The following is a 26,185-nucleotide window of genomic DNA, read 5'->3' as shown; positions in this document are numbered from 1 at the left end:
GTGCGTCCATTACACGCACGGGGGAACCCCCCCCCCCTGCAGGGATGGTACGGCCTGGAGCCCTGCGGCACCAGGGAAGCAGCGCGAGTGGGCGGAGCGAGGCTGAGGTCCCCATCCCCCCCCCCGCCCCGCCCCACTCCATCGCTTCGCTGCAGGCCCTTGCGTCTGCGGTAATCTCGTGCCGCCCGCGGGGGGCAGTTCCAACCAGAAAAAATGGTCGAAGACTGATTTTTATTGAACTGTTTATTCTGACTTAAAATAAAAACCTTGCTTTCGTGTAGCAAGATACACTGAAGGTATGCCATGCTGCCAGTTACTGGGGTACAAAAGACACCCCACTTTGTAACCCAAACTCTCAGAGGAAGATGCATCAACTCATACCTTCACAGCATGTATCATTGGTATTATTTACAGTTTATCTTGTTTAAATAAGCCTGGGACACTTCATACAGTATACATAGTTATTGCAATAGTACAGCACTTGCTTTTATGTTCAAAAACCTCAAAAGTTGTTCAGTATCATGATTTGTGGATCCCCAAAAAGGCATTAGTTGTTAACATGCAAAAAACATTACTAAACAATATCATCTAGCTTCTACGGCTGCCAAATACTTGACCTGAATAAGGAAACCAATTACAAAATCCTTTCTTCTAGTGCTATACAAAAAGTTATAAAATTAAGGTTTTTAATCAACCACTTAAATATTCCAATTTTCCAACAGTGCAGTTTTCCACATCTTTATCTCTACTGAACATTTTGAGGATAAAAGTTAACAAAAAACCCAGCAAATTAGATAGAAGTTTTAATCTTTGGATCCCTTTATTCCTGTGGCCTTCATATACATATACAAACACGAATGACCAGATTTCTGTTTCAGTTATAACTTAAACATATCAAAAAGTTGTAACTAGCAATTTAGAACTGGCAAAAAATCCATACCGTGCCTTTCTGGGTTCACTGGTCTAAGAACCAGAATTGTCTTGTCTCCAAGCTAGTCTATCAAAATGCAAACAACTTCAAACACTAAGAATTCTCTTCAAATTGGTTATGTCTACAGGTATTACAACAAGGTTAACATTTCAAGAACTGACAAATGGAGACATCGTACTTTTGTACCAGGCATTTCAGAAGGAGCATCTTAACTCTTATGCCTGCTCCAGTTTCTTCTTTTAAAAAAAGTTAATATTTACTACTAAGTAAAACTAAATTGCAAATTCTGACATATGAAAAAGTTTTATTTTTGCCCTTATTTGAAAAATACTTTCTTAAATTTGGTCAAATCCTGTGATATGCCAGAAACTACAAAATCAAGTTCTTGCAAGAGAGAAACTAAGGGTATATCCAGTTTTGTATAATGGAAGAACATTTTCAAAATCTTCATTATAGTTCAGATATAAAAATCAAGCAAATTTAAAGCCTGAAAAGCTACCAAGGAAAAAAACGACTCCGTGTGGTTTAGCATATCAACTTTTGCAATAACACAGTATGTTTGCCGACTTAAAAATGTTTATTCTTTAAAAAATTAGTTGCTTTTTATACAGCTATACAAAGTTCGTAATGTTTCTTTGGCAATGGGATATAATGGAATTTTACAACTATATAAAAAAAGTTTCCTTTGCCTAAGAAACAGTATTTACGGTGTGTACATATCCGACTGACAAAGCAAGTTTTCTACTGTCCAGCACCCTAGTTGACAAAGTACAACTATCTCAAAAGGGATATTACAGGATTTCCAAAAAACAACCTTCAGTGGATCAAAAACACTCACAGTATCGACGGCCTTCTGCATACAATTGTCCTTGCAACTTGCAGCAATTATCAAATACAATTTAGTAATAAGAAAAATCCTTTCGGTGATGAAAAAATACTTAAATTCCATCGAAGTACTGCTTTATAATTAACTATACATAAGAAATTACTAATCCTTCTGTCTCAAATATATTTAATGCTCATTGTTCTCAAAGATGGCCATTTTTCAAAAAGTAACTGCATTACACCCCTTTGAAGTTAAATAGTTAAATCCCAGTGCTGGTGACAAGTATACAGCAAATTAACTTCATTCTTTGCAGAGACTGAGACTAATTCTCTGAATCATGAAGATCTAGCAGTTCATCTGGTTCCAGCTTTCTTGTAGACTATGCAGAAACTTTGTTGTCTTTCTAGAGAGAATATAACATTAGAAAGTTATTTTTTGTTTGAAGCTGTTTGAGGTCAATAGCTTCAGCATATGCAGATAGACTAATTTTAGAAGACCACTAAAGTATAAAGGTATGTTTTCCCCCAAACCTATTACCACAGCCACAAAGAAACTGATTCCATTAACTTAACTTCTGTTCAAAGCATCCTCTCAATTATTCTGGCACATTCCAAGTCAGCCACATTCATGCAGGCTAAGAAATAGCTCTCCATTTATGAAGATTACAGAGGTTCCAGGAACAGTTGTTTTCACTGCGACTAAACGATTTAAATTTAAAACTCCATGGTACTATGGTGATTTACACCAGCCACTGGCCAATTACATTTCATAATACAGATTTGTGTTTTGCTTTTTTTGGAGGTGGGGGGGTAGAATGTGTTTTGCTTGAAACACCTTAGGCACACTTGCCATTTGTTGCCTGGGACATCCATCTGCTTTGTCCTTCCTAGAAAACATTGGGAAGGAGAGGAAATAAGAGATTTACCCAGGCTTCAAGAAGTGCATTTTAGTAACTCTGCAAGATGACCGAGTGGCTTATTTAATTGATCAGGCTATTTCACCTAGACAAGTTATTTGGTGTCCTGTGCTTAGTGAAGACTTGAATTAGGTCATCTTTATAAAGCAGGCCTAAACAAAGAAAAATAAGCGTTTCTTCCAAGATCTATCCTGTTAGAGTGAAAAAGTCAATCTTGTATGACCTCCCGTAACAACAACTCTGAATTGAACCGTTATGGCTGTAGCTCTGCATAATCAAAACTAAGCCCGACAGTAAAAACAGCAGAATTGCGTAGCTCAAGAATTATTAGTCTCCCTCCCTTTCTACAGATGGCCAACTCAAGGCCCTTTGCATTACTAACTCCTGCAAAAGCTACTATTTTAGAGGGGTTGTGACAGTTAATAGGTGCAAAGGCTTTGTCACACATAAGGAATAGTTACTGCTTTGGAAGAACCCAGCAGTAATTTGGTCACGAAACACTTAAGGCTGAAAGATTAATCCTCTTACTGCCGTCACAAAATTATGTTGCTCCATCAAGTTAAAAAAAAAAAATATATATAATAAGCAAGGATCATGATTAAGAGCAAGACTTTCTATATTCACATTTACCCTAAACATTTCATAACCAATACAGCTATGAAAAGAAACTTAGTGTACAACCGAAGTTTAGCTCTCACCTCCAAACCCTTAGATTTCAGAATACTGCTTAAAGATAGTTATAATTCTTGTTCCCGACTCTTCAATATTTGTAGAACTTTATAATTTTTAAAATCTAAAATACAAAAATATGTAGGCATTTTGGAAACAAAAGTAATTTTCAGGTCTTGGCTGCTGTTGATATTTATCAATGTTGATAATGTTAATTAGGTTTTAGAGTTAGGTCTGCTGAACTATCCTTTTTCAAAAAAAGATCTTCAATTAAGCAAATCATTCATTTGCCTAAAATTAGTACAAAAAAAAGTTTATTCTCAAGTTTGGTATCATTTTTAAAAGCCTGCCCCAATACCCACTCGAGTCCGCAGTGGGTTTCAGTTTTCAGTGAGCATAGATGAGATCTTAAATCCTTAACTGAAAATGTAATTAAGCACATAAATCAGTATCACTTCAAACTGTACTTAAAAATAGTGATTATCAAACATCTTATTACCCGATATTCAAAGTCAGCAAACTCCCTGCCTCCACGTCCTCCTCTGAATCCACCACGAAATCCTCGGGGGGTATTGAAGCCACCTCTTCCACCTCCTCGTCCTCTTCCACCACGGAAGCCCATTCCTCCCCTACCTCGAAAACCTCCACGGCCACGATTTGGACGCAGCGGTATTCCAAAAGTTTCTGCATTTAGCCTTCTCTCTTCCGCCCAGGTGGGTCTTCGTTCTCTACCACATATAAAGTAACCAGAGCCCCTTTTAGATAAGTCTAAGAATGTTACTTTTGAAAAGTCTACGCTGGGAAAGCTCATCCAGCAATGGTTAACTCATGAGACAGACATGAAATGCAACATCATTTGTTTAATCACTTTCTAACTCTTTGAAGTAGCATCTACTGGATGCATCTGAATATCTGATATAATATCTTACTATGTCAATTTAAATCAGTAGGCAGTAACGCAAAAAAAAGAGCTTAAACTCCTGAAAACTCTAAGGTAATGACCGATTCTAAAGTATGTTCTTAAAATCTGAAGAAAATCTTTAATAATAAAAACTAAAACGCCTTACTGCCATTATCCATGTGCCACACTGATATTTTACTGAGTTGTCCTTAAAAAAGGGCATTTTGGTTTTTGGCTTGGAAATTATATATGTGCCTTGACTTCAGCTCACTTCCCATTTGTAGTCACATTTCAGTTACATGTAGCTTGTACTGCTGACATTACATTATGATTAGAATAATGAATTTCTTCTTACAGGCAGTACCTGTTGTCATCACAGGAGATGTTATCAAAGAAGGATTTGGTTTTGTCATAGTAGCAATTAGGGCCAAGGGGATCCTCTTCATCAGCATTCCCTTCACTGTTTTGGGTATCAACACCTGAGTCACCTTTATCTTCTCCATTTATAGGCTTCTCTGGTTTCTCAAGTTTATCTTCTAGAAAAACAAAAATAGTTTGTCTAATTAAAATGGAGGCATAACAGAAGGCTGACACTAGCTTGTTCCGTGTGTAACCTTTAAGAATTATGTATTTTTAATTTATAAAAGTACAAAGAAAAGATCTGAAGCCTAGGAGTCCTCAGGACATTCCTATTTGAAGGGGAGCATACAGCAATTTGTGAACTACGTAAACTATAAAAGGGAACGGTTCTGACAAGATTTAGTACGCACAGCCCTTGGATAACCTGGAAGAAGAACACAATAGTTATCTATAATCAGATCTGAGTGCTGCTACCTATTACCAATGCCTCCTTCATTTAGATTTATGGCATTGCCATCCTTAGGTCTGCTGTTATCTAGATTCTCTGCAGGTTAAAGAAAGCAGTATCAGTATGGGGCTCCAGGCAAATGTTCATTTAATAGTGCAATGGGATCCAATCCCAAGGATTCCATTACGATCTACAGAATCTCCTGGTCCCGGGGCTAGGGCCATAAATCAGCTGATTGTGGGTCCCAGCCCTGGGACTGGTCCTAGGGCCCCAGGATGTCAGAGAACCTTGTGTGCAGCCTAGCTACACGTGCAGTTTTTAAAGTCCTGGCACACTGGGCCCTAGGAGAGATTTCCGATACCTGGAGTCCACATGCACCAGGAATATCAGAAAACTGCATGCAGTCAGACTGCGCATGTGTTCTTTTGTTTTTTTAAAGGTCCAGGAACATCTTTATAGCCGTTTTCTCCACAGACAAGTTTGAGGGCTGAAGAGGGCAGAATAAAGAAACATTACTTAAGAAAGTAATGTTCTAACAGATATACCTAATATATTCAAATTGTGTAACTTGGGATATTTTGTATTTCATAACTAAACTAAATTATTTTCAAAACCTCAGACTAAAGTACTGAGCCAAATATATCTTTAAAAGCTACTAACACGCAAGGAAAGATCTCACAGAATTAGGATTTCCCTCCCCCTCCCCCCCCCATTTTTACCTTAAATTACTAAGGGGAAAAGAAAAAACAAACAAAAAAAAAACAAAAAAAAAACCACACACACACAAAAATAAAAGGTTAGCATGAAAAATAAGTTTCCCCAAAGCAGGATTAAGTTCATTAAGCTACACAAATCTTTGTTTTCTTCCAGTGCTGAAGTTTTGTACAGAAATGATATTTTACCTTTCAGTTTAAGTTTATTATGAAATTCTCTATCAATCTCCTCCTTGTTGAACTGTGCATTTGCACTTTCAAAGTCAAAGTCCTTCTCAAACTTCATTGGGCCATCCCTCCTAATACCAAATCTTCCTCTGCCACCCCGGTGACCTCCACGACCTCTCCGTGCTGAAGGGGCTCCTGGAACTGTAAGGATTAAGTTTCGAAGACATTTACAGCTGTCAACCGCCCAGCATGACAGGTCTGTACCCCTGCCGTAATCTTTTTGCATTTCTTACAAATAAAATGGATCTTTTGTTAGAGCATTTCACAATCTTAAATTCAACTACCCTAAATAATACACTAGCAAAGAAATTAGAACACCTTAGGAAGGGCCGACTTATCACCTTTATTTGAACAAGAAAGCTGTACGAGACAGAAGAGACTTAAGTGAGGAAAATATTTTGAATGTAATACTTTAACCCAACATTTTACCTTTCTATTTAGCAGCTTCTCTAGTAAATAATTATAAAGTTAGAATTTCATGCTCATGCTTTTATGATCAGTTATTTGTACTTACAGTTCTCGTCAAATCACTACTTAATCCATTGCTAGTAATACATTCCCTTTCAGCTTCATTTGTTGTAATGCTACCCCAAATGAACATTACTGCTATCCACCAATAAGCTGTTCTGTGAAAGTGTCTTATGGTGCCAGATTTTTCTATAGTACCACGCACTACTCAGCAGTTCAAGTTAGCTCAATTTGCAAACAATTTTTAATTGGAGGGAAAAAAGTTTCCCAACTATCCACTTTACTGAAATACAATGGTTATTACATTTGCAGGTTTGGTAATTATGTTAATGAAGCCTTAAATTAAGTTTTAAAAGCAATGTTAGGTTTTTTTCCTCAAAAAATATTTACCCATTTGTCGCTTGTCATTTCTGAGTTGTTCATTTTCTGACCTTGAAACCTTGTGTGCTTCAGCTAGAGAGAGGAGAGATAGATAACTGTTTTCTAGGTCTGGAACGGGCTCCCAAGGGAGGTGGTGCTCTCCCCTACCCTGGCGGTCTTCAAGAGGAGGTTAGATGAGTATCTAGCTGGGATCATCTAGACCCAGCACTCTTTCCTGCCTATGCAGGGGGTCGGACTCGATGATCTATTGAGGTCCCTTCCGACCCTAACATCTATGAATCTATGAGCTGTGTATGGTCCATCATACTTCTGTACACAGCTATGTTGTAGAGGTTTTTTGTTTTTTTTTTGGGGGGGGGGTTAAGAGGCAAGGGTGAAAATCAAGAGTTACCATACACATTTGCCATTCTAGCCCCGTTCTTTTTTGTTTTAAGTGAAATTAATGGTAAGATTGCTATAATTCTTTGGATACGATTCAGACAACTGGCACAACTAATAATGAACAGCAGAAATTCTTATATGCCTTTCAAAGGATCTTCCAATTGTACAATGGGGAAACAGAAGACCAGTAAAAGGAAAATTTCCAAAGTCCTACCTCGTCTGTGCTCCTGATTTTCTAGTGATTTTTGACTTGCAGATGCCAGTGGTCTGGCTTGTACAGGACTCCTCCTCCCAACAGGTGCTGGAGCAGTTAAGTGGGCTGAAGCAGTCTGTACTGCCTGTTCCATGGTTGGGCTCTTCCTCAAATGGTCTATCTGAGGGCTTGAACGACCTACAAAGTAACCAGAGTTATTTCTTACCTATAATGTGATTTGTAGATCTCAAACCAACCAACCCAGTCTGAAGGGGTTATCAGTCTTACCAGTCAAGACAGCTCTGTCCAAAAAGGAAACAAAAACATTTCTGCACCCTCATATCCACTAATCTAGAATAACTATAGTAATTCCCCCTTCCCCTAGTGTAAAAGGGAAAAAAAAATGGGTAGGACAATTAATCCCCATCTACCCAGCCATCATGCACTATTTGCTACGGAATGGATTTTTCTGATGCTTGTGGTAATTCCTGCCAGCCAAACCATTCTTCTGAACTCTTTCCTTAAAGGTATGAGTGGAAAAAACTGCCCCAAATGGCACACCTACATTTACTGTATATAAACCTCTTTCTAATATTATAAAAGTCTAAGTCTCTCCTTCTCTCTCCGTCATGCTTTACTGGCTGACGGAAACAGCCAGAGTGCTCCAAGCATGGGGGAACGCTGCCATGATTCTGAAGCTGCGCCGAGGACCAGACAGAGGGTGAGGGAGCTGAGGCTAGCAGTGCTGGCCTCGGCTCACCCACCCTGCTCCCTGCAAGCAGCAGAACAGCAGCAGCATGGGGCATCAGATGGTGGCACTCCATCCCAACTTCCTCCCTGCATCATTCTTGATGGGCAATTTGCTATAGTTTTATTATACCGCTGTCTGTTTTACAAAGTAGTAAACAGAAATGGATAATGCCAGGCATAGACAGAGGAGTGCAGAAGCCTACCCACAGAGTTCTCTTTATGCATCCTGATTTGCAACATTCTTGCTATTGCAGCTTTAAGCTTCCCTTGAGGCAGAGACATCCAGCCACAAGCTGCACAACTGAATATGATATGGACAAATTCCAAATTCTGCTAGCAAAAAAGGGCAAAATAACCCATTAGCCCTAGACTTGAGAACTGAAACTGGGAATGGGCAATTTTTTATTTTATTTATTTAAGTGCCAAGAAATCTTGTGACTACCTCAGGAAAATTTTGACAGGTAAAGTCTTCAAACCACATAGTACTAAGCCACAAACTGCTGCTTTTAGTAGTCAAGAGTAAATGCTTAGTATGTTTGTTATTGCAGCAATAGTTCCCCCAACAATTCTACTCAAAAATGATAGCCCAAATACAAAATCCAACTAGGGTTACCATATAAGACAATTAACTTAATTACTTTTTTTTACCTTCCAAGCGATATGTATACATGCAGAAAATTAATGACAACAACAGTAACAAGATTTCCTAGCCTTGGATACTACTTTAGCCTCTGTACCGAAAGCTGAAAGACCAAATATAACAATTACTTTGTTCTCTTTTGTATTTTGCAAACGAAATGAACAGTAATGTTCAGTTAAGTTTCTCCTCATCTTTGCCAAACAAAGAAGTGTATATATCAGGGGTCAGGCCTCCTGAAAACATTTCCTCAGCCCCCCTCAAAATCCCATATCTGGCCATGTAGTTCCTATTACTGTTAAGCTAGGTAGCTTAACCTTCGCATGCCACATTGCAGATATGCACATTTTTAAGATGCATTAGTGATACTGACAACAAATCCAAGTGGCTCTAGGGATATTGAGAATACAGCATGAAGACTTGCTGTTTCACTTAAGTCCTTTGCTACATAAACACAACAGGACTTGAATATTCATCCTGATAAAACTAATCATGAAACTACCGCCAATAGAAACATGTTACAACAATGATGCACTTATCATCAACGGTGTAGTAATGAAATATGTTTATGTAAGTATCTTAAGGAAAAGAGCTCTAAGAATTTAATCAGTACTATATGTACATCATAACTTGATACATTAGTTAGATTAGTAAAACACCTCTTGAATTTTCTTGCTCGTTTTAGTTTGAGACTTTTTTTATATTACATGAACAGATTAGGACTGTCAATTAATCACCATTAACGGATGGGATTAACACAAAAACAAATTAACATGTTAATTGTTTTAATGTGTGTTAAATCACTGCTGCTGAGCCCATGAATGCTGGGGGAAATTGCCCCCCCCCCCGCAAGCAGCCAGGTAGGGTCATGGAAGCAGACTCAGCAGCTGGATGCAGGTAAGTATGGGAGGCAGGGGTTTTCAACCCCTTTGGATCAGTGTAGCCCTGGCAGTTAGATGTGGAGCAGGGGGTGAGGTGGCATATGGCCAAACATGGAGCAGCAGCAGAAGCCGCCGCCACGTGCAAGCTTCCCTCACCCCTCATGTATGGCTGGGTGGGCAGCACCTGTGCGGCATGGTGCATGGCAACGTTCTGTCCCCGCTCACCTGCACATACCCCCTAGGGCCTTCTCAAGTACCCCCGGTGGTGTACGTACCCTGGGTCTAAGGTGTGTGTATGTGGGTGAGGGGGGAAGATGCCTGCTGGAACTGAGGAAAGCTATCCAGGTGCTGGAGGCTGCAACAGGACAGAGTGAGGTACCTGCAGGGAAATGAGGCAGGGCACCCCTTTAAGGGTGGCAGGGAGCTCCATGGCCAGGCCAACAGCACAGGGACTGGCGCCCATGCTTGCAGGGGCCAAGCAGCCCCAAGAGACGTTGCTGGGGGAAGCAGGGGGCCACAGGTCAGGAGTCAGGCATGCTCCAAACAGGTGCCCTCTTTTGTGGAGTTAGAAATATCATAACCCTAGTTTTTGACCCTTTTCACTTACTGTACTTAATCACTAGGCGGAAATTAGCACAGTTCTACTCTGTTCTTACAGCACTGAATTGTAATTGAAATCAGTTCATTTGAAAATACAGGAAAAGCATCCAAAAATATTTATTGTAAATTGGGATTCTATTAACTGCACAATTAAATCACAGCTATTTTTAATCTAGCCATAAATTGTGATTTTTTTTTTTAAAACCACTGTTTGACAGCCTTAGAACAGATGCGTTTTAATTTACTTAGGCATAACTGTAATTATAAATGAAAAAGATGACCAGTAAAGAAGGTTGCTAGTTTTAGCCACTCAAGAAGAGCTTACCTTGAGACATCTGTGTTTTTAAAGATCTTGCATCTGCTGTAAAGGCAGAACCAACTGCATTGCTTTGGGACAAGCTAGCACTAGCTGAAGTTTCTGTTCCAAAAGATGTCAAAGAACCTCCTGCTTTAAAGAAAAAAAATGAGAGCTGTAACACTTTAAACTGGCTTAGATAATTTTATTTTATAAAATTTTGAATACTGCAGCTAAGACAAGCAGTTATTTTCAAAACGACTAAGCAGCCAAAACCTTAAATCTTTTTAAAAATGCTGTTAATCATGTGACTTCATGCATTACTACTAACCTAACTACAGTTCTGCATAATTTCAGACAACTAAACAGGAACAACATTCAGTAACATACTGCAACGGATGTCTAAACCTGATATAAGCAAATCTGTCAAGCTTAAGAAGTCCTATTGACATATAAAGTTAGGACAGGATGAGTCTGTGACACAAATAACAGAAAAATGCTTTTTATCAGTGTGGTTTGTATTTTAACAGTGTCTCATCAATTTAATGGACAGTTTAAGACAGCTACAGACCTATTATTGTTAGACTCCTCTATGTTCTTAGTGAAACTACAGTCTTTACCCATCTATAACTAGCTATTCTAAAAAGTTAACATGACATTTTCTATAAAGCGAAGTTTGACTTCGCTTGACGACTAAACACATTTGAAAAATTTTACTCTAAAAATCCAATTCCCATTTTCAAAAGTGAAATGATGTTCTCTCATACATATAAAGAAAACAATATTAAATAAAATAGTAGATAATTATTTACTCCTGTTTATGCCCAATAGCTGCAGACAGCTAGGTGAGAAGAGGTAGAGTTTATTTCTTCTTGCACGTTAAACAGAAGAAAACATCCAAAGTCACCTAAAAAATGAATGTTTGTCTCTTCTTTTTGTATTAAGTAATCCAAGTATTTCTCTTCTGTAGAATTCGCGTTAATTTATAAAACTGCAAAGTTGTTCATACACCAACTTTCAGCCACCAGAGTAAGAAGGGGTATTACCACTGCAAAGGGTGTCAACACAGACTTTTGCCAACGCAGCTTCAGTGGTGGCTAATCCCACTGCAGATGAATCCTTGATTTCTTCTTCGAGAAAGAAGGTGGATTTTAGAACCCAGCCACTCGGCTTCTAAAGTTTTAGCTGCTTGTGCCCTTTTTCGCTTCTTTATAAATTGCTATACTGAAAAAAATCAGGAAGTCTTTTGCTGAACACCCAGGGCAAAGGAGGAGAATATGTATCATCTTGGCAGCAAAAAACTAATGGCTTTTATACATTAAACAGAGAAACTGAGCGTTTGTGATAACCGATCAAAAATTTGGATCTGGCCAAATACAGAGGAGCTTATAAAAGGAATACTAAGTACCAATCATTGTACATCAACTTCAAAAATACAAAATATAAAAAAAAAAATAATGATGAACATACCCACTCCAACAGCACCAAACTGCTGGCCAACTAATGGACTTGGACTAAATTGACTGTAGGCTGGCATTCTACCAAAAGGACCATAAGACCCCACAGACTGGAATGAAGATGTAGAAGATGACCCTAGTGAAGACTGAAGAAAACAATATTACAGAATACAGGGATTTTGCAAGGCAAGGAGATAAATAAAATAAGACTAGCCATTATGTTACCACCTATAAACAACAGGCATTCATTTTGTTGTATTCTGAGATTAACCAAAATGTCCTATTTATAAACATTCCTTTTAATACAGAAGCTTCAGGCCTTTCCTACACTTTAATTGCTTTAAGCTGCTAAAGATCTCAGGACAGACAGCAATAGCTACCACCCAGTAATCCGAAAACATGCATATCTTGAAAGCTCTGCATGGCTCCAATGCAGCAGCTGTGTTGCCACAGTGTGAAGTGCACCCTGGGAAGGCATTAGCTGTTGAAGGGATTACTGGAGCCAGCAAAAGGTGCTGACAGAAGGACAGTTCTGCTGCCACAGAGGAGCTTCGACTGTGAATGTCCTCAAATTTTTGCTTGAGTTCTACAAGCATATTTTGCAGCAGAGACTGGGCTTCTAAATGATGGCTACATCAGGAGCAAGGAAACTTCTACTCCATGTTGGAACCCAAAGTATGCACTCTGTCATGACCCAAAGGTCTGATTTTTTGTGTGCGCGCTTCGGCACTCGAATTATCCCTGTGGGTTTGCAACTTCATTGCACGGAGTTCTGCTGCGCAGAGAACCCGCGTGCAAAGGAGTGTTCCCGCCACTTTGCAGCGATCTTTGCAGGGTGCATTTCCCTTTGCAACACAGAAACGCACGGTGCAAAGATTTCCCGCTCGTCGGATGCAAATTCGTGCCCCGCAATTGGCTAGTGCTAAATTATTCACACATGGCAGCTAGCGATTGGCCTGCTAGCCGTATAAGAGGCTTGAGCAGTTTCCGCCCAAGCCGAAGAGGACTCTGCATCCATCTCGTGGGGACTCTGGGTGTGCGCGGCAGGGTAATAGAAACCCTGTGTGTCGCTCAGGGGAGTTTGGCGGCCTGATCCACCGCCCACCTCTTCCCGTCTTCGAACGGAGCCTACTATAAGACGTAACGACGAGTTTTATGCGCGTTTGTCCTGGACAGCCGGAGTTTGTCTGCGTGGAGCCTAGCAAGCTCCACATGTGTTCGTGTTTTCTGTTGTAACCGCAACTCAAGCAAGTTCTCAGCCTACACCACGACCATCTCCGTGTAAGTAAAACAATCTTAAAATCAACCGTTATGTGTCTGTGCCTAATTCTAGCTCGGCGCCCGCCCTCTCCGATCCGGCCTGCCCGGGCTACTGGCCACAGCCCGCGTGCAGAGCAACGAAAAGGGCCCGGGGTCAGACCCGGCCCGCACACACTCCATCAAGCAAAGATAAACATGCCAGACTTTTGAAATTATTCATGCAATTCAGACACTGCTTTTACAACACAATCGCGTTGCCAACCTGATATTACATACTAGTTCTCTCAAGGTTTGCCATTTTCCTTAAAGAGGAACTGACCAACTCCCACCTCACGTAGTTCCTAAGGCTCTTTGCTTGCTGTCAGTGCTAGTTTTATGACAAAGATATATTCACTATCAACTCTGACCATAGGGACAGGCTGGAGATATAGCTGGTTCTTCCCATCTATACATATTCTGAGAAATTGCAAAAAGCATGAAGGAGAACCAACGCAACTCCAAAAGGTGAAGTATTCCCTTTAGTAGGGAGCCATTTTCATATATAAACAAGATCTTAACATACTTTTATCATCTTGGTTAATACAGGTTTGAGCACACAGGCTAACATTTATTTATTTATTCATTTATTAAAAAAAATATAGTCATAGCCATTTCAGAGGGCTAGGTTCATCTAGTCTTATACACCTTAAGGACCTGTATTTTCAGGAAGCTTTAAGCACACAAATTCATGACCTTTAAACGCGTGTCAAGTTACATCAAAAGGCAAAATATTTCTGAAAATGTTGAACTATGGAGCCTAATACTTGATAGTAGAGAACTGTTTTACATGTAACCAAAAAGAGCTAAACAAACCTAGCTGGGAAAAAAACCCTGAAAGTAACACCTGTATGATTTTAAGGTGCCCAGATCTTGCTATCACCTGGTCCAAAATGAAAGGTAATGTAAAACATTTTATTCTTCAAGATGATGGATCTCGTGTTAGTGTTTATTTGAAAGACACACTGATATTAGATCATCAGCAATAAACAACTTTTACCTGAACAATAGCAGGGTCCTGTGGCAGAGAGCACTGTGGCTTGGGTGGCTCGCACACAGTTAGATCTTTAATGTCACTGCCACGGAAAATGATGTACTCAAAGACTTCATCACGAGGGGCTATAGGCCGATCTGTTGGTCTATCTTCTGTACCAAAGGAACGAACTGCAGAGCGGGAGAAGAGAGGGAGAAACTGAGTTTTGTTTTCCTAAGACATCAAAACCAGACTGCTACTTAATATTCATTAGATGGCACTTTTTTAGCATTATGTCAAAGCTGGCTCTGCTTGTGAGTTGCATACCACCTCTGCCTCTGTTGAAATGTAATGAAAGAAAACTACTTTGCCCAGTTCTATTCCAGTTGAACATGTGGAATAAAGATTTTCCCTTTAAACACAGCACTCTCTCTGAACACTTGTAGATAATTAAAAAAATATGTAAGCAAAGTCTAATATTAAATGATAGATTCATACCACAAGGGTTCCTTTTTCAGTTAAAATAAGAAGCTTTCTGTAAGACAAGAGATCCAAGATAACAGATTCTTGAAAGCAGAATTCCAGATACTACATTTGATAAAGATAAGGCATCCTGGGGAAATACTCGCCTCCCCCCCACACACCTGGATTTCACTACAATGATGAGATGCTTTGAATCTTATACTTCTAAAATAGCAAATTAAAAGGCAATCTGAAAGTTTGGTTTAGTGATAGAAGGTAAACAAAACTGACCCAGCATGATCATAACATTTAAATCTCATTTTATACCTTGTAAATTATAAATGTTATACAATTATGAAAGCAAGCCAGAACACATGTAATGGATTTTTCTTTGCAGATGAATTCCAGATTAAGCTGCATCTTAAAACTCACTGGGACAGGATCATCTTCAAAGCATTCTGGCAGCTATTGTACTGTAACATTTAATATACACATTCAACCGACTTCCAATAATTTTTACAAACACCTACTGCAAAGACCAGTGGTTCTCAACAATTTTGGACGAAGCACCCCTCCATAAAACTTTTCTGAATCGAGTGGCTCCCAATTTCAACAACTAATTGATATATTACACATCTACTCTCCTTATACCAGCTGGGCAGTAGGGGTAGGGATCCCAGGCAGGGCCAAACCTTATCTCTTCACACCTCATGGCACCATTCAAAGGATCTGTTGGCACCCTGGTTGACCATCACTGACATAAAAAATGTAATGGCCTATTATGCTCCCTTCATTTTGACATGTGTAACCACTACCAGTGAACTGAAACAGCAACAGTAGGCTAAATCACTTCCTTCTCCCTCATTTGAATCTTTGCCTTCAAACTTGCTCCCTCCATTTGAAATACTTATTTCCTACCTCCCTTTAGGAAAATGTTTTTTGAACAAACAGTCTGTTCTTTTTACCTTGGCTCACTCAATTCTAACTCTTGGTTGCCTGGCGTTTGCCCTCTCAAATGACATTCTCTCATTAAGCCCATCAATGAATTTTCCCTAGTGAAGTCCAAAGGTCGGTTGTCACAGAATTAACCACTGCAAATGCTCAAATTGCATATCATCCTTCTTAAAAAAAAAAACAGAAAAATCACTAGATCTTCTTTAAAACACATTAAAAAACCCCCCACAGATTTTGGGGTCTTTATCTGGAACTAGAACAATAATATGTAAATCCAGTGAATAGTTTTTATAGAAACAGCTAATATACTTGCAAATCACCACAGACAGCAATAATGTCAGAGTGACTTTGATTTAAATCAAATTGATTTAAATAATAATTTAATTCATGATTTAAATCATTGGTCAGAAAGCCACAATTTAATTACTGTTTCCTACAAAAAGTATATTCTTGTTGTTTGATATAACCTCAATACATATTATTCAGAAGTCAAGAGATAGATGTGAACCTCTAAAAATGAAACTTACACTATACAGTTTAAAGCAGTGATTCATTTTGATATTTTTCAGATTAAATTTTGCAGCTACATCAGAAAACTGAATTATGATTTAGGTATTTTATTTACCAAAGCTAATTAAGCAGACACTTGTGAAGTCATTGGGAGGTGAACTAATTTCCAATTCACTAGATTAATCATGGATATTTGGGGGATATTTTTGCCACACTGTATTAGGAGGACAAGAACTGGCACCAAAAACAGATGTTTAAATTGTTTTATTTAACTAACAACAACAAGTTTATGTATTTTGGATATTTTTCTTCAACAACAAACATGTATAATTATTTTCACAAAACAAGTATTTTTTTTATTTTTTAAATTTAACCTTTAGTTATAAAATGTGAAATGTATTTTTAACAAAAATTAAGTAATTATTTCAGCCAGGTCAACATGAGAAACTTAAAATACCGGGTTATACAGCTACAGCAAACTCAGTCTTCTCCTTCCTCTTCCTGTTTATTCATAGACTGGAAAAGACAGACAAGCTTTCCTGCTTTTTCAGTGCTCAAGCAATTTCTCAATTTAGAATGAATTAGTTCAAAGGAAGAAAATATTCTTTCCATTCCTGCAGAAGATGCTACTGCTGTTAAAAGATAGATTATCACTTCAATAGTCTATGATGGATCCAGGTACTTACGTGACTTTTACCAGTTCACTGGTGTGTTTGCTGATGAGGTTTTAAAAGAAGGCACATTTCTTGAACAGTTCACCCTTAGCTGTGAAGTTTATTATAGTTGGTATTGTGGAGGCATGATTGCTGGATGCCCATGTCATAGCCAACTCTTTCTTCAGCAGTTAAGGATTGACCCTGGTACTGAGCATTAAAAATACTGGCAAGAAAGTGAGTGGATCAGGCACCATCTCTAGCTCACTTTTTAATGCCTGTAATTCACACAAGCATATCAGGCTCAGGTTAACAATCTTCCCCTCTTGACTTTTTGCACACCGTTTGATTTGTCTCGTATACTTTTACCAGCAATTTGCCTGCTTTATCTGCTGTGTTGGGAGGACTGTATCCTGGTCGTAATGACAGAACCAGGCAGGTCAATCAAATGTGTGTTTTCAACCATATGGAAAGGAGAGTTTGTTGCATAAAGTGAAACTAAGCACCACAGTGATACTTAATGTGATCTTTTAAACTAAGCACTTGAGTCCCACTGGGTAGACTAGTTTGCTTTAATCTTTACCAACGTACAGAGAACCCCCAGCAAACCCCATAAAATTGGGCCCGTAATATAATCCATGGCCTGTTGTGACCCATTTATAAGACATTTTTTAAAAGGTTACATGAATATATTGTCTCAAATAGTATATAATTATAAATTATAATCCCTATGCCATGATGATATATTTGAGTTTTAACATCTTTATATAGGTTTATTTTTTAAAAACATTTAAAAAAAATAAAAGATTAATAAAAAAATCTGATTTAAAAGAAAAAATATTTTTAAAAATGTTGATTTTTATTCACTCTGAATAGTGTTGTCATTGGCTAGGATCCAACAGGCTCCTCTGAACTCTCTTTTAATTGCCTTCCTGTAGAAGCCTTTTTTTCCTCCCCCCCCCCCTTTTTTAACAACATGGAAGCTGTTTTGATCAAACTGTCCTTCATTTTCAGTGCAGAATGAGAGGTAGATAAAAATGACCAAAATCTTCTGAAAATAAAACTTCCATGCTACAGAAAGTCTAGGCACTTCCTTTTTTAACTACCTGAAAGATTAAACATGAAAATAAGCAATAATGGAAGCTAATAATCAACATCAAGAATTTCTGCTCACAAATTGCCAGTTCGGAAAAATCTTGCTGCTGAGTTCGTTACCAGCATTTTCACGTGTAGAGAGAGGCAGCAAACCATGTCAGTCTGAAGCCAGGTAGGAGGCAGGGCAGGAGAGCACCTTAAAGGTTAGTTTGTTCACAGAGGCATAAGCTCTCATAGGTGATAGCTACTTTGTTGGAGGCTATAAACCAACTTGCAGAAAGCCAGACTTATTATTCTTTTCATTCAACTACTACAAAAAAATCATCTTAGACATTTTGCCTACAATAATCTCAGCAAGCAACTTGCATGGGAGCAACATGCTGCCTAAGCACTTGCACTTTCTAGCCAGAGGGAAGAAATAAGCTTAGCGAAGTGGGTAGCAAAATAGCAGAAGACCGCATTCTATATGTTTTATGAACTATGAAAGGAACCTACTTGGAAAATCCTTCCTCTTGGAAGGCACAGCCTCTTTACCAGGGCATTTCTTTATTAGTATCAAATTCACATAGTACGTGTGGCAGAGAGAACTGAACCTTACCTATGACTTTCTGACAGTAGTCTTTGGAATTTTAATTTTGTCTGACCTGTTTTACAGGTTAGTAGAGAATGAAGGAGGTAGAGATGAACTCAAACTGATTTTGCATTTTTTGCAGAAACTGCCAAAACAGCAGTTTCTGTGATTTTGCATGGAATCGTCAGGGGCAGGGGGGGAACGGAAAAACCAAAAAACAAACTCACTAAAACTAAAATGCTTGCTCCCTTGTGGGAGCCAGCTGCTGTTGTGGCCTGGTCTAGCAGCCTGCCAGAGGGTATAAGGGGGGAGTCACCAGCACAAAGTGGAACAACTAAGATGGCTCCTGCTCCCACTTCCCTCCGCCGCTGACTGGCTAAAAGAGCTGGTCTGTGTGGCCCCACCCACTCTGCCAATCAGCGCGCGGGGGGGGGCGGCGCTGCATGAAGGGCACCCCTCTTGGCCAGAGGTGAGGGGCAGGGCCACACAAAAAAAGGAAGCCCTCTCAGCCAAATCAGCAGCAAGGGGCAGGGCCACCAGGACCCCTTGGCCAATGGGGGGAGGGGCAACTTATTATGAAAAGATTGCAAAAGTGGCACTGAGATTTTTCCTTCACCTCAGCATGGTTTAAGTAGATCCCTAGTCATAATACCGAAACCTATTTTCCTTGACCACTACAAAAGGAAGAGGACACGGAAAGAAAGAAGGGTGATCACAAAATAAAAGGATTACAAGTAACAAGAAATTGTCTGCCTAGCAAGAAAAGTGAAAAACCCCAAATATATCCCTGTATAGTAAAATACCCAGCAAGCAGTTCCAACACTAAAGAGCAGAACTAAATACAATAGGGATTGATTTAGTTGTCTAGACAACTAGAGTAAGACATTGATTACTTAGCCAGTGTTTCAGTAGCAAAAACAGGTGAAAAACTGCTATTAAGAAACTCAAGCAAGATCTGAGAGAAAAGATAAGAAATGCTAGAAAATGGAGGGAAGAAAGAATATTGGGTTTAAGCAAATAAAACAAAATCTGAACAAGCTCTGCCTTGCGTCATCCCCCATGTTAATTTATGGAGAGTCAAAAAACCCAACTTATGCCTTACTGTCCAGTGGAGTGACCAGGTTATCTATCCTGACTGAGCAAAACTGTTCATACCATACTACCTGTATGTCAGAGAGGTACAGTGCTCACCTGCACTCCTGAACTGTATTATTTCATGATCCCTTCCCTGAGAGCTGCTGTCTCTCCTGCATGAACTAATTATGTTTTGTCAGAATAACTTATGCTTGGAATTCCCTCTGGACAACAGACCAGTAACAGTGCCCTGGAGGACAAACCCCATGCCCCTGCTCCTTCCTTTTGGAAAGAAATAAATCATTACAATTGTAGTTCTATGGACATAGATTAAAGGTATGGCTGAGACAGTGCTCTCCTCTTCCATTGGTTTTCACTCCCTTCCAATTGCATAAACAGAGGGGAGCCTCTGGCTTTTAATCTAGTACGCCTCCTGAAGTTTTGATTTTGGCTAATATTTTTTGTGATGCCTTCACCAAGGATTACCAGCAAAATCTGAAGACACTTTTCTTCACCCCCGTCCCCCACTACAGTCTTTGACATCAGCTATGCTTTAGATGCCTGCAAAGTTTGCAACTGTACAGCATGACCATCCTACAGCTGACGGAGAAGCAGCAGTTTCCATTTCATCCATCTCTGCCCATATTCATCATGTCACAGAAGTTTCACAGCTGTTTTCTAGGTCTGGACACAAAGTGTAACTAACCATTATAATTCACAGAGCACTTAGATTCTGTTGCTGGCCCTAAATACAATTCTCTCTTCACACATTTTTCTGTTTTGCTGATTCAGTGACTGGTTTACATTATTATTTGGTATGAGACCTTTTTTCTTACCAGGAAACAACTATCTGTTTTTCTCCCCCAGCCAAGTCCAGAATTTAAATATAGTTGGGAATTTCATATTAGAAACCAACTCCTATTAACTTTAAATTAAGCCAGAAGAAAGTGTTCATCTGGAAGACAGACTCAAGAGTAGTAATTATAATCATTTCCTTGGTTCTGCAGGTTTGCAAATACTGTAATACAAATACAAGCAGAATGATTAATAATCTAAATGTTTTAAAAGAGCCTAACAAAAATACCTGAAAAACAGATATTATGATACAAGCCCATTTAATATAAGGTTATGGACAGCGCTTTGTTTAAAAGGAGGCTTATCTATCAGCATAGCGAAATCATCTTAAAAACTGGTATATTTGTAGCAGACTATTTTCAACATCAACGCAGTTAACAAATCTAAACTATCAGGGTATGGATTAACTCACTCTGAATGTTATTAACCACATTCTTCATGACTGAAAAAAAGCCTTCAACCTCCTCCTTACATGTGTGAAAAATATCACACTTCATTAGCAGGAACATTTGTGTTGGTGAGGTCAGAGTTAAGATTGGGCATGCGGAGTAATCATGACAGCCATTTATTTTTTTTTTTTTGCACACTGTGAACAGGAGCTTCATTTATACAGAAACTGTGTCAGTGAGTAAATAGGATTTCAAATGCTCTGAATAGGAAACACTGGCCAGTAACTAGGGACCTAGGTTCTATTCCCTGAGCTGTTACCGATTTACTGCAACTGTAAGTCACCTTCCCTCTCCGGCCCCATTTTCCTCGCAGGCCTTTGTTTTCTCTATTTAGCCTTAACAATTTGGAACCGCTCTATGCTTTTGTATACTGCCCATCAGAGCTAGACCTCAGCCCCTTATATAGACTACTGTCACTGAAGATTTTTTTTTCAAAGGCTTGTGTAACCACTGCTACGGTCCTAGATTAGTGCTCTTAAATTATTTCTGTAGGATTCAAAAGTAAGTAACAGAATTGGAGCCAACTAAAACAAAAGGACAGAAGGTGTCCACTATAACAGGATTTTTTAAGACATCAGTCTCCAAGCTAGTTTTGCTTCTGGAATACTAACCTGTCAAGAAAGAACTTGGGAAGAGCTTAGAGCGCTATTCAGCTCTACCTTTAAAGGACATCTTCTTAGGCTGCATCCTGCCTCCAGAATAGGGCACAGTGGCTCAAAAATGGTTAGAGCAGGTGTGGCCAGCCATGAGTGGCACAGGCAGCCTCTGTGCAGCATAAGGCAGATCAGACAAGGAACAAGTAGCACAGTGGCAGATGGGGCAGGAAGCAGACTACACAGTTGCAGATGGGGCAAAGAGCAGAAACTAGGGCTGCAGATGGGGCAGGAGAAAAATGGAGTGGCACTTGCAGGGGTGGGAGTGCAGGGTTAATCATTTATTGCCTTTGCACATTTGCCAAAAAGGCTGGCTCCCACTGGGTTACAGCACAGGCAGGAGCAGATCTAGGATGCTGGAGAGGTGGTACAGTGGTAGTGGCAAGCTCACTGCAACTGCATCCAGAAGGCAAGACTGGATCTGTTTCAAAGGTGAGACTATACCAGACTCCCCCCCCGCCCAAATCCCTACCCTTGATATGATCCTGACCATAGGATTAAGAAACAAAACATTAAAATGGACTTGCTAACCACACTTAAGACTGGCTGAGGCAGCAATGGCAAAACCTGTATTCCTTCTCCTGGATATTTAATTTAATATTTAAAAAACCCCACTAATTAAATCAAACTTTCACTTTTACCTCTATACAACATTATTTAATATGGATTAAAAGCATGGTGGCTCAACCTTTCTGGCCTGTGCCCAATATCTTCACAGGACAGACCTGACAAAGCCCTATCCACTTATGTAAAGGGGGGGGGAGAAGCCTGGATCCAATCTAAGTGCATAGTGAAAGGGGGCTTGCACCAGCCCTAACTTGGTCCTGCAGGGCAGTGGGGGCTGTGACCTGGCACCAATCCAGTCCAACAGGAAGAGGGACCAATGTGGCCAGACAGAGGGGAAGAGGTGTGACCCAACCCCAGGGGTGGGAAGGAAAGAGCTTGGCTTGGCCCCAAACCATGCAGGGGGAAGGGGCCTGGCCTTCCCCTGCAGAAGGAAGGGGGCATGGCCCAGCTATGTGGGAAGAAGGGGGCCATGGCCTAGCTCTATCTGCCCATGTAGGGCTAGAGCCATGGCCCAGTCCAAACCCACCCTGCAGGGCTTGGGATTTCTGCAGAAAGGAGCAGTAGCAGCACTCCCCCACCACAAGTTCCTTGACCCAGGGGGAAACCTGTAGGCTGGATTCCAAGACTCTACAGGCCATATTTGGGTATCCCTAGATTAAAATACAAGGCACAAAATCTACCCTCATTTTTATAGTTAAATATTGCAACTGGCTTGCAGCAAGTCATTTACAGATGAGCTATTGCCATTCTTTCATTTTTAATCTTACACTAAAAGCATTAAGAGTTAAAAATAACTCAACGGACTGTAAAGACAAGAAGTTAACTGTTTCCTGGAGTCAGCTATCATTTAAGTAAAATTATTTTCAATGAGCATACAAACACAATTCACAGCAGTGTTAGCTAGTTAGTTATGAAGGAGCTTGAACTGTTTCATCCTAACAAGATAACTTCACGCACAAGTAGTCACATTAGTAGTTCTACCAATTACAACACAATTACTCATGTGCAAAGATGTGTTCATAGAGTCAGCGTTTATGTCTCTTAACACTGCAATCATAACAACCTAAACTAGAAAAAAAAAGACACCTGCAGAGAAACCAGTTTTCATTTTCAAGTCAGAAATTAAAAAAGCCAGTTTCATAGCCATGTGCAAATAACCCTTGAGCTCATGAAGAATGGAGAAAACAAAGCTCGTGTTTCCAGTTTACCTGTTCTAGACAGACCACTTCACTTTAAAGTATTTCTAAAGTTTTCCCTACAGCATGTAGACTCGTGTACTTAGCTGCTTCTTTTATTTAAGAAAAAAAAAAAAAAATCTTCTTCGAGTCCACCAATGCAATAACTCATGCAGGTTTAGAAGTAAGGGCAAACTGACTCATAGGATTTACTTTAACATCACTTTTGTCTACAACCAGGTAAGATTTGACCTATTAAGGCTGACAACTTATAAGCACAGAACCACCACACTGGACAAATGATGAGAGGCCAAGTTCAAGTACCCAGAATGCACCACTAGAGGCAGTAACCTCTCACTGATTACAGTTGCAAACACTTCATTGTAAGTCACTGTTAGCCACTCAAGCTGTGGCCTGAAAATATGCTTTTTCTGAAAAATGGTGAGATTTATTCTGAAGGCACAGCAAAATATTTCTACAGAGAATATTTGTCAACATTGACTAAAAATTAAATTACAAGTTAGCCTAAGTTTATTTTCTTTTTCCAGTATAGTTCAAACCTCTTTAAGTTTTCCATATAGTTACAGCTCTAAAAACTGAATGTGCCAGTTTTATATTAAAAAAACAAATTACAAATCGCAAGGTCATTTAGGATTTTGGGATCAAATTCTCCTCCAACTAATTTCTAAAGGGAGTTTTCTGCTATTACTCTCGTGTCAGCAAAATTAGTTGGCTAACAGCAGCCTAGGAAAAACACTTTTATGTTCTCATACTTAACAGTCCTCTAACTCAGAGGACAGAAGCCTAAATTTCTACTAATGAAAGGATCAGCAGTCTAGTGTTCCACCAGAATGTGTCATTATATACAGAAGCTGACCTCTCCATAATTAAATGTTGCAGTTATGCCCCCATTAGCAGTCTAAACTATTATTTTGGTTGACGGGACGGGCATTGATTTTTGCAGGCAATATCTTTTATTGGACCAACTGCACAGTGGGGATAGAGCACGACCTGAAGAATACAAGGTTCCTTGGGTGAATCCAATATCTTTTATTAGACCAACACGGCTACAAACTACACGCCTGACGAATACATTGCATTCAAAAGCTTGCTAAGTCTATCCTGACCATGCAGTTGGTTCAATAAGATACCCTCACAAAATACTTTGCCTTTTGTACGTTTTATGAACCATCATGCCTACATCACCCCAACACTGTCATATTTTGGTTTAACTAATTTCTAGCTGACTCATTGTAAGATTAAGTAAGAAAGCTAGTGTTTAGCTGTTAATACGAGTTTAAAAACTCAGACTTCAAGTTAAGCCACCATAACTTTCTCATTAGACAAGCCCCAGAGAGAGACTTTCCCACCTTTGTGTGTTACTTCACAAGCACACGTTTCAATCAGGTGATTAGGGCATGAACGCAGGCAAACTGACTGAAACAACCCAGACACAAGTAACCCGAAGCTGGCTGAATGGAGGAGCAACAGGAAGAGACGTTCCAGGTGACAGAGAACACAAACTTCCAAACTAACAAGTTGAACAACTGAGTAACTGCAAAATCTCGAGAGGGATGCCATGTAAATGAAGTATGTAGAAAGTGAGGCATAGCCAAAAAAACAAGAATTGCATATACACATTAGATAACAATACATATCACAAGGACAGGAATGTTTTCGAACCTTTAACACTGTCAGGATGACAGCTCAGAGTAGCTGGTACAACATACAAGGACCGCTGACTTAACCCCAACCCCACCACCCTTCAACTAATATGTTTGCTTCTTACTCTGCACATAGGTTAAAAAAAAGCCAACAACCAAATAAACCCTGGACTCCAGGATCCCTCTCAGTGCACAAAATCCCCAGCCTCTGGCATACGCGTCACTACAAATGCTCCAACCAGCCCCGTCTGCTCACTTCAGCGAGAGGAGGAAAAAGTAACTGGTGCACTTACAGCTAACTGTCCCCGAAACAAGACGAATATGCTTCCCCATGCTCAGCGTTTCCTCAACCCATGGGTCGCAACTCAAAAGCGGGGGGCAAGAATACACGAAGAGGTCACGAGCAAACTTTTAAAAAACAGATTCTCTTTTAAAGGAGAAAAACGTGGCTTTCCCCTGGCAGGCGGGCAGGGCAGCGCTCCAGGGGGCCAACAGGTCGGGACCGGCCACCACTGTTTACAAGTGGGTGCTGGTACGAACAAGCTTGGTTGAGATAACTTTCTCCCCCTTCCCACACCCGCCCAGTCCGGGCAGCAGCTCGGTGGAGTCTGTCCGGTGTCCAAGGTAAACACGGTGCTGGCGGATGACCGACGCCAGCAGCCCGGTGCCCACGGGGACAACACACTTGGGGCTTCACGCTGAGCCCGCCCGGCTCCGCCAGCAGCTGCCCCGGCCCGGGCACCGGCGCCCCCTCGCCCCCAACGCGGCCGCGGGAACTTGCGGCGCTGCGAGGCCTCGCGTCGGGACGGCCCGGCCCCGCCCCGGCCCCCGGGCCTCCCGCAGCCGAGCTGCCCTCCCCACCCCAACCCCCGCCCGGCCTCACCCTTGGCCAGCGCCACGGTGGAGTTCTCGGTGTCGATGGTGTAGAGGATGCCCTCGTAGCGGATCTCGGCCTTGGAGATGAGGCTGATCTTGCTGCCGATGTAGGGCGTCCCCCCGCTCATGGCGCCGGCTGCCGGGCAGGGATCCCCTCCCCGCCCCGCCGAGCGCTGCCGCAGGCGGCGAAGCGAGCCCCGGCCTCCTGCTGTTGTTGCTGCCGCCGCGCAGGCTCCCTCAACACAAACGCCGCCGAAGCCGCTCGGAAGCTGCCAACATGGCCGCCGCCTTCATCTTCCCTCAGAACCACCCCCTCTCCCCGG

The 26,185-nt window shown here is 40.6% G+C and overlaps 1 protein-coding gene across 5 annotated transcripts; it reads right to left on the bottom strand.

The window, feature by feature from the left end:
• Positions 1–228: 228 nt before the first annotated feature.
• Positions 229–26,178, bottom strand: LSM14A (LSM14A mRNA processing body assembly factor). 5 transcript variants are annotated; one of them, XM_006274310.4, is made up of 10 exons: positions 25,870–26,176; positions 14,332–14,495; positions 12,049–12,181; positions 10,609–10,731; positions 7,437–7,613; positions 6,851–6,913; positions 5,954–6,133; positions 4,599–4,779; positions 3,842–4,070; positions 229–2,160 (listed from the first exon to the last, which is right to left on the bottom strand). In XM_006274310.4, exons 1-10 carry the CDS (start codon positions 25,988–25,990, stop codon positions 2,137–2,139), a joined length of 1,395 nt encoding a protein of 464 aa, XP_006274372.1. In that variant the 5' UTR covers positions 25,991–26,176; the 3' UTR covers positions 229–2,136. The 5 variants fall into 5 exon arrangements, with proteins under 5 accessions (XP_006274372.1, XP_006274373.1, XP_059569853.1 ...); XM_006274311.4 differs by having other exon boundaries at positions 4,608–4,779; positions 25,870–26,175; XM_059713870.1 differs by lacking the exon at positions 229–2,160 and adding an exon at positions 2,167–2,643 and having other exon boundaries at positions 25,870–26,178.
• Positions 26,179–26,185: the final 7 nt, after the last annotated feature.

The sequence above is a fragment of the Alligator mississippiensis genome, chromosome 10, assembly GCF_030867095.1.
Source record: "Alligator mississippiensis isolate rAllMis1 chromosome 10, rAllMis1, whole genome shotgun sequence".
In the NCBI taxonomy this organism is placed as follows: Eukaryota; Metazoa; Chordata; order Crocodylia; family Alligatoridae; genus Alligator; species Alligator mississippiensis.
Note: the sequence above shows the minus strand (reverse complement) of the source record. Positions and strands in the feature narration are given on the sequence as shown.

Bases quoted from the DNA above. Each gene is read 5' to 3' on its own strand.
- LSM14A (XM_059713870.1), bottom strand. From the start codon at position 25,990: ATGAGCGGGGGGACGCCCTACATCGGCAGCAAGATCAGCCTCATCTCC. The intron at 12,182-14,331 runs GTAAAAGTTGTT...TGTTTTCTTCAG, and splicing joins AGGACCCTGCTATTGTTCAG to TCTTCACTAGGGTCATCTTC. The intron at 2,644-3,841 runs GTAATAAGATGT...AATGTTTTCTAG, and splicing joins TTGCTGACTTTGAATATCGG to GAAGGACAAAGCAGATGGAT.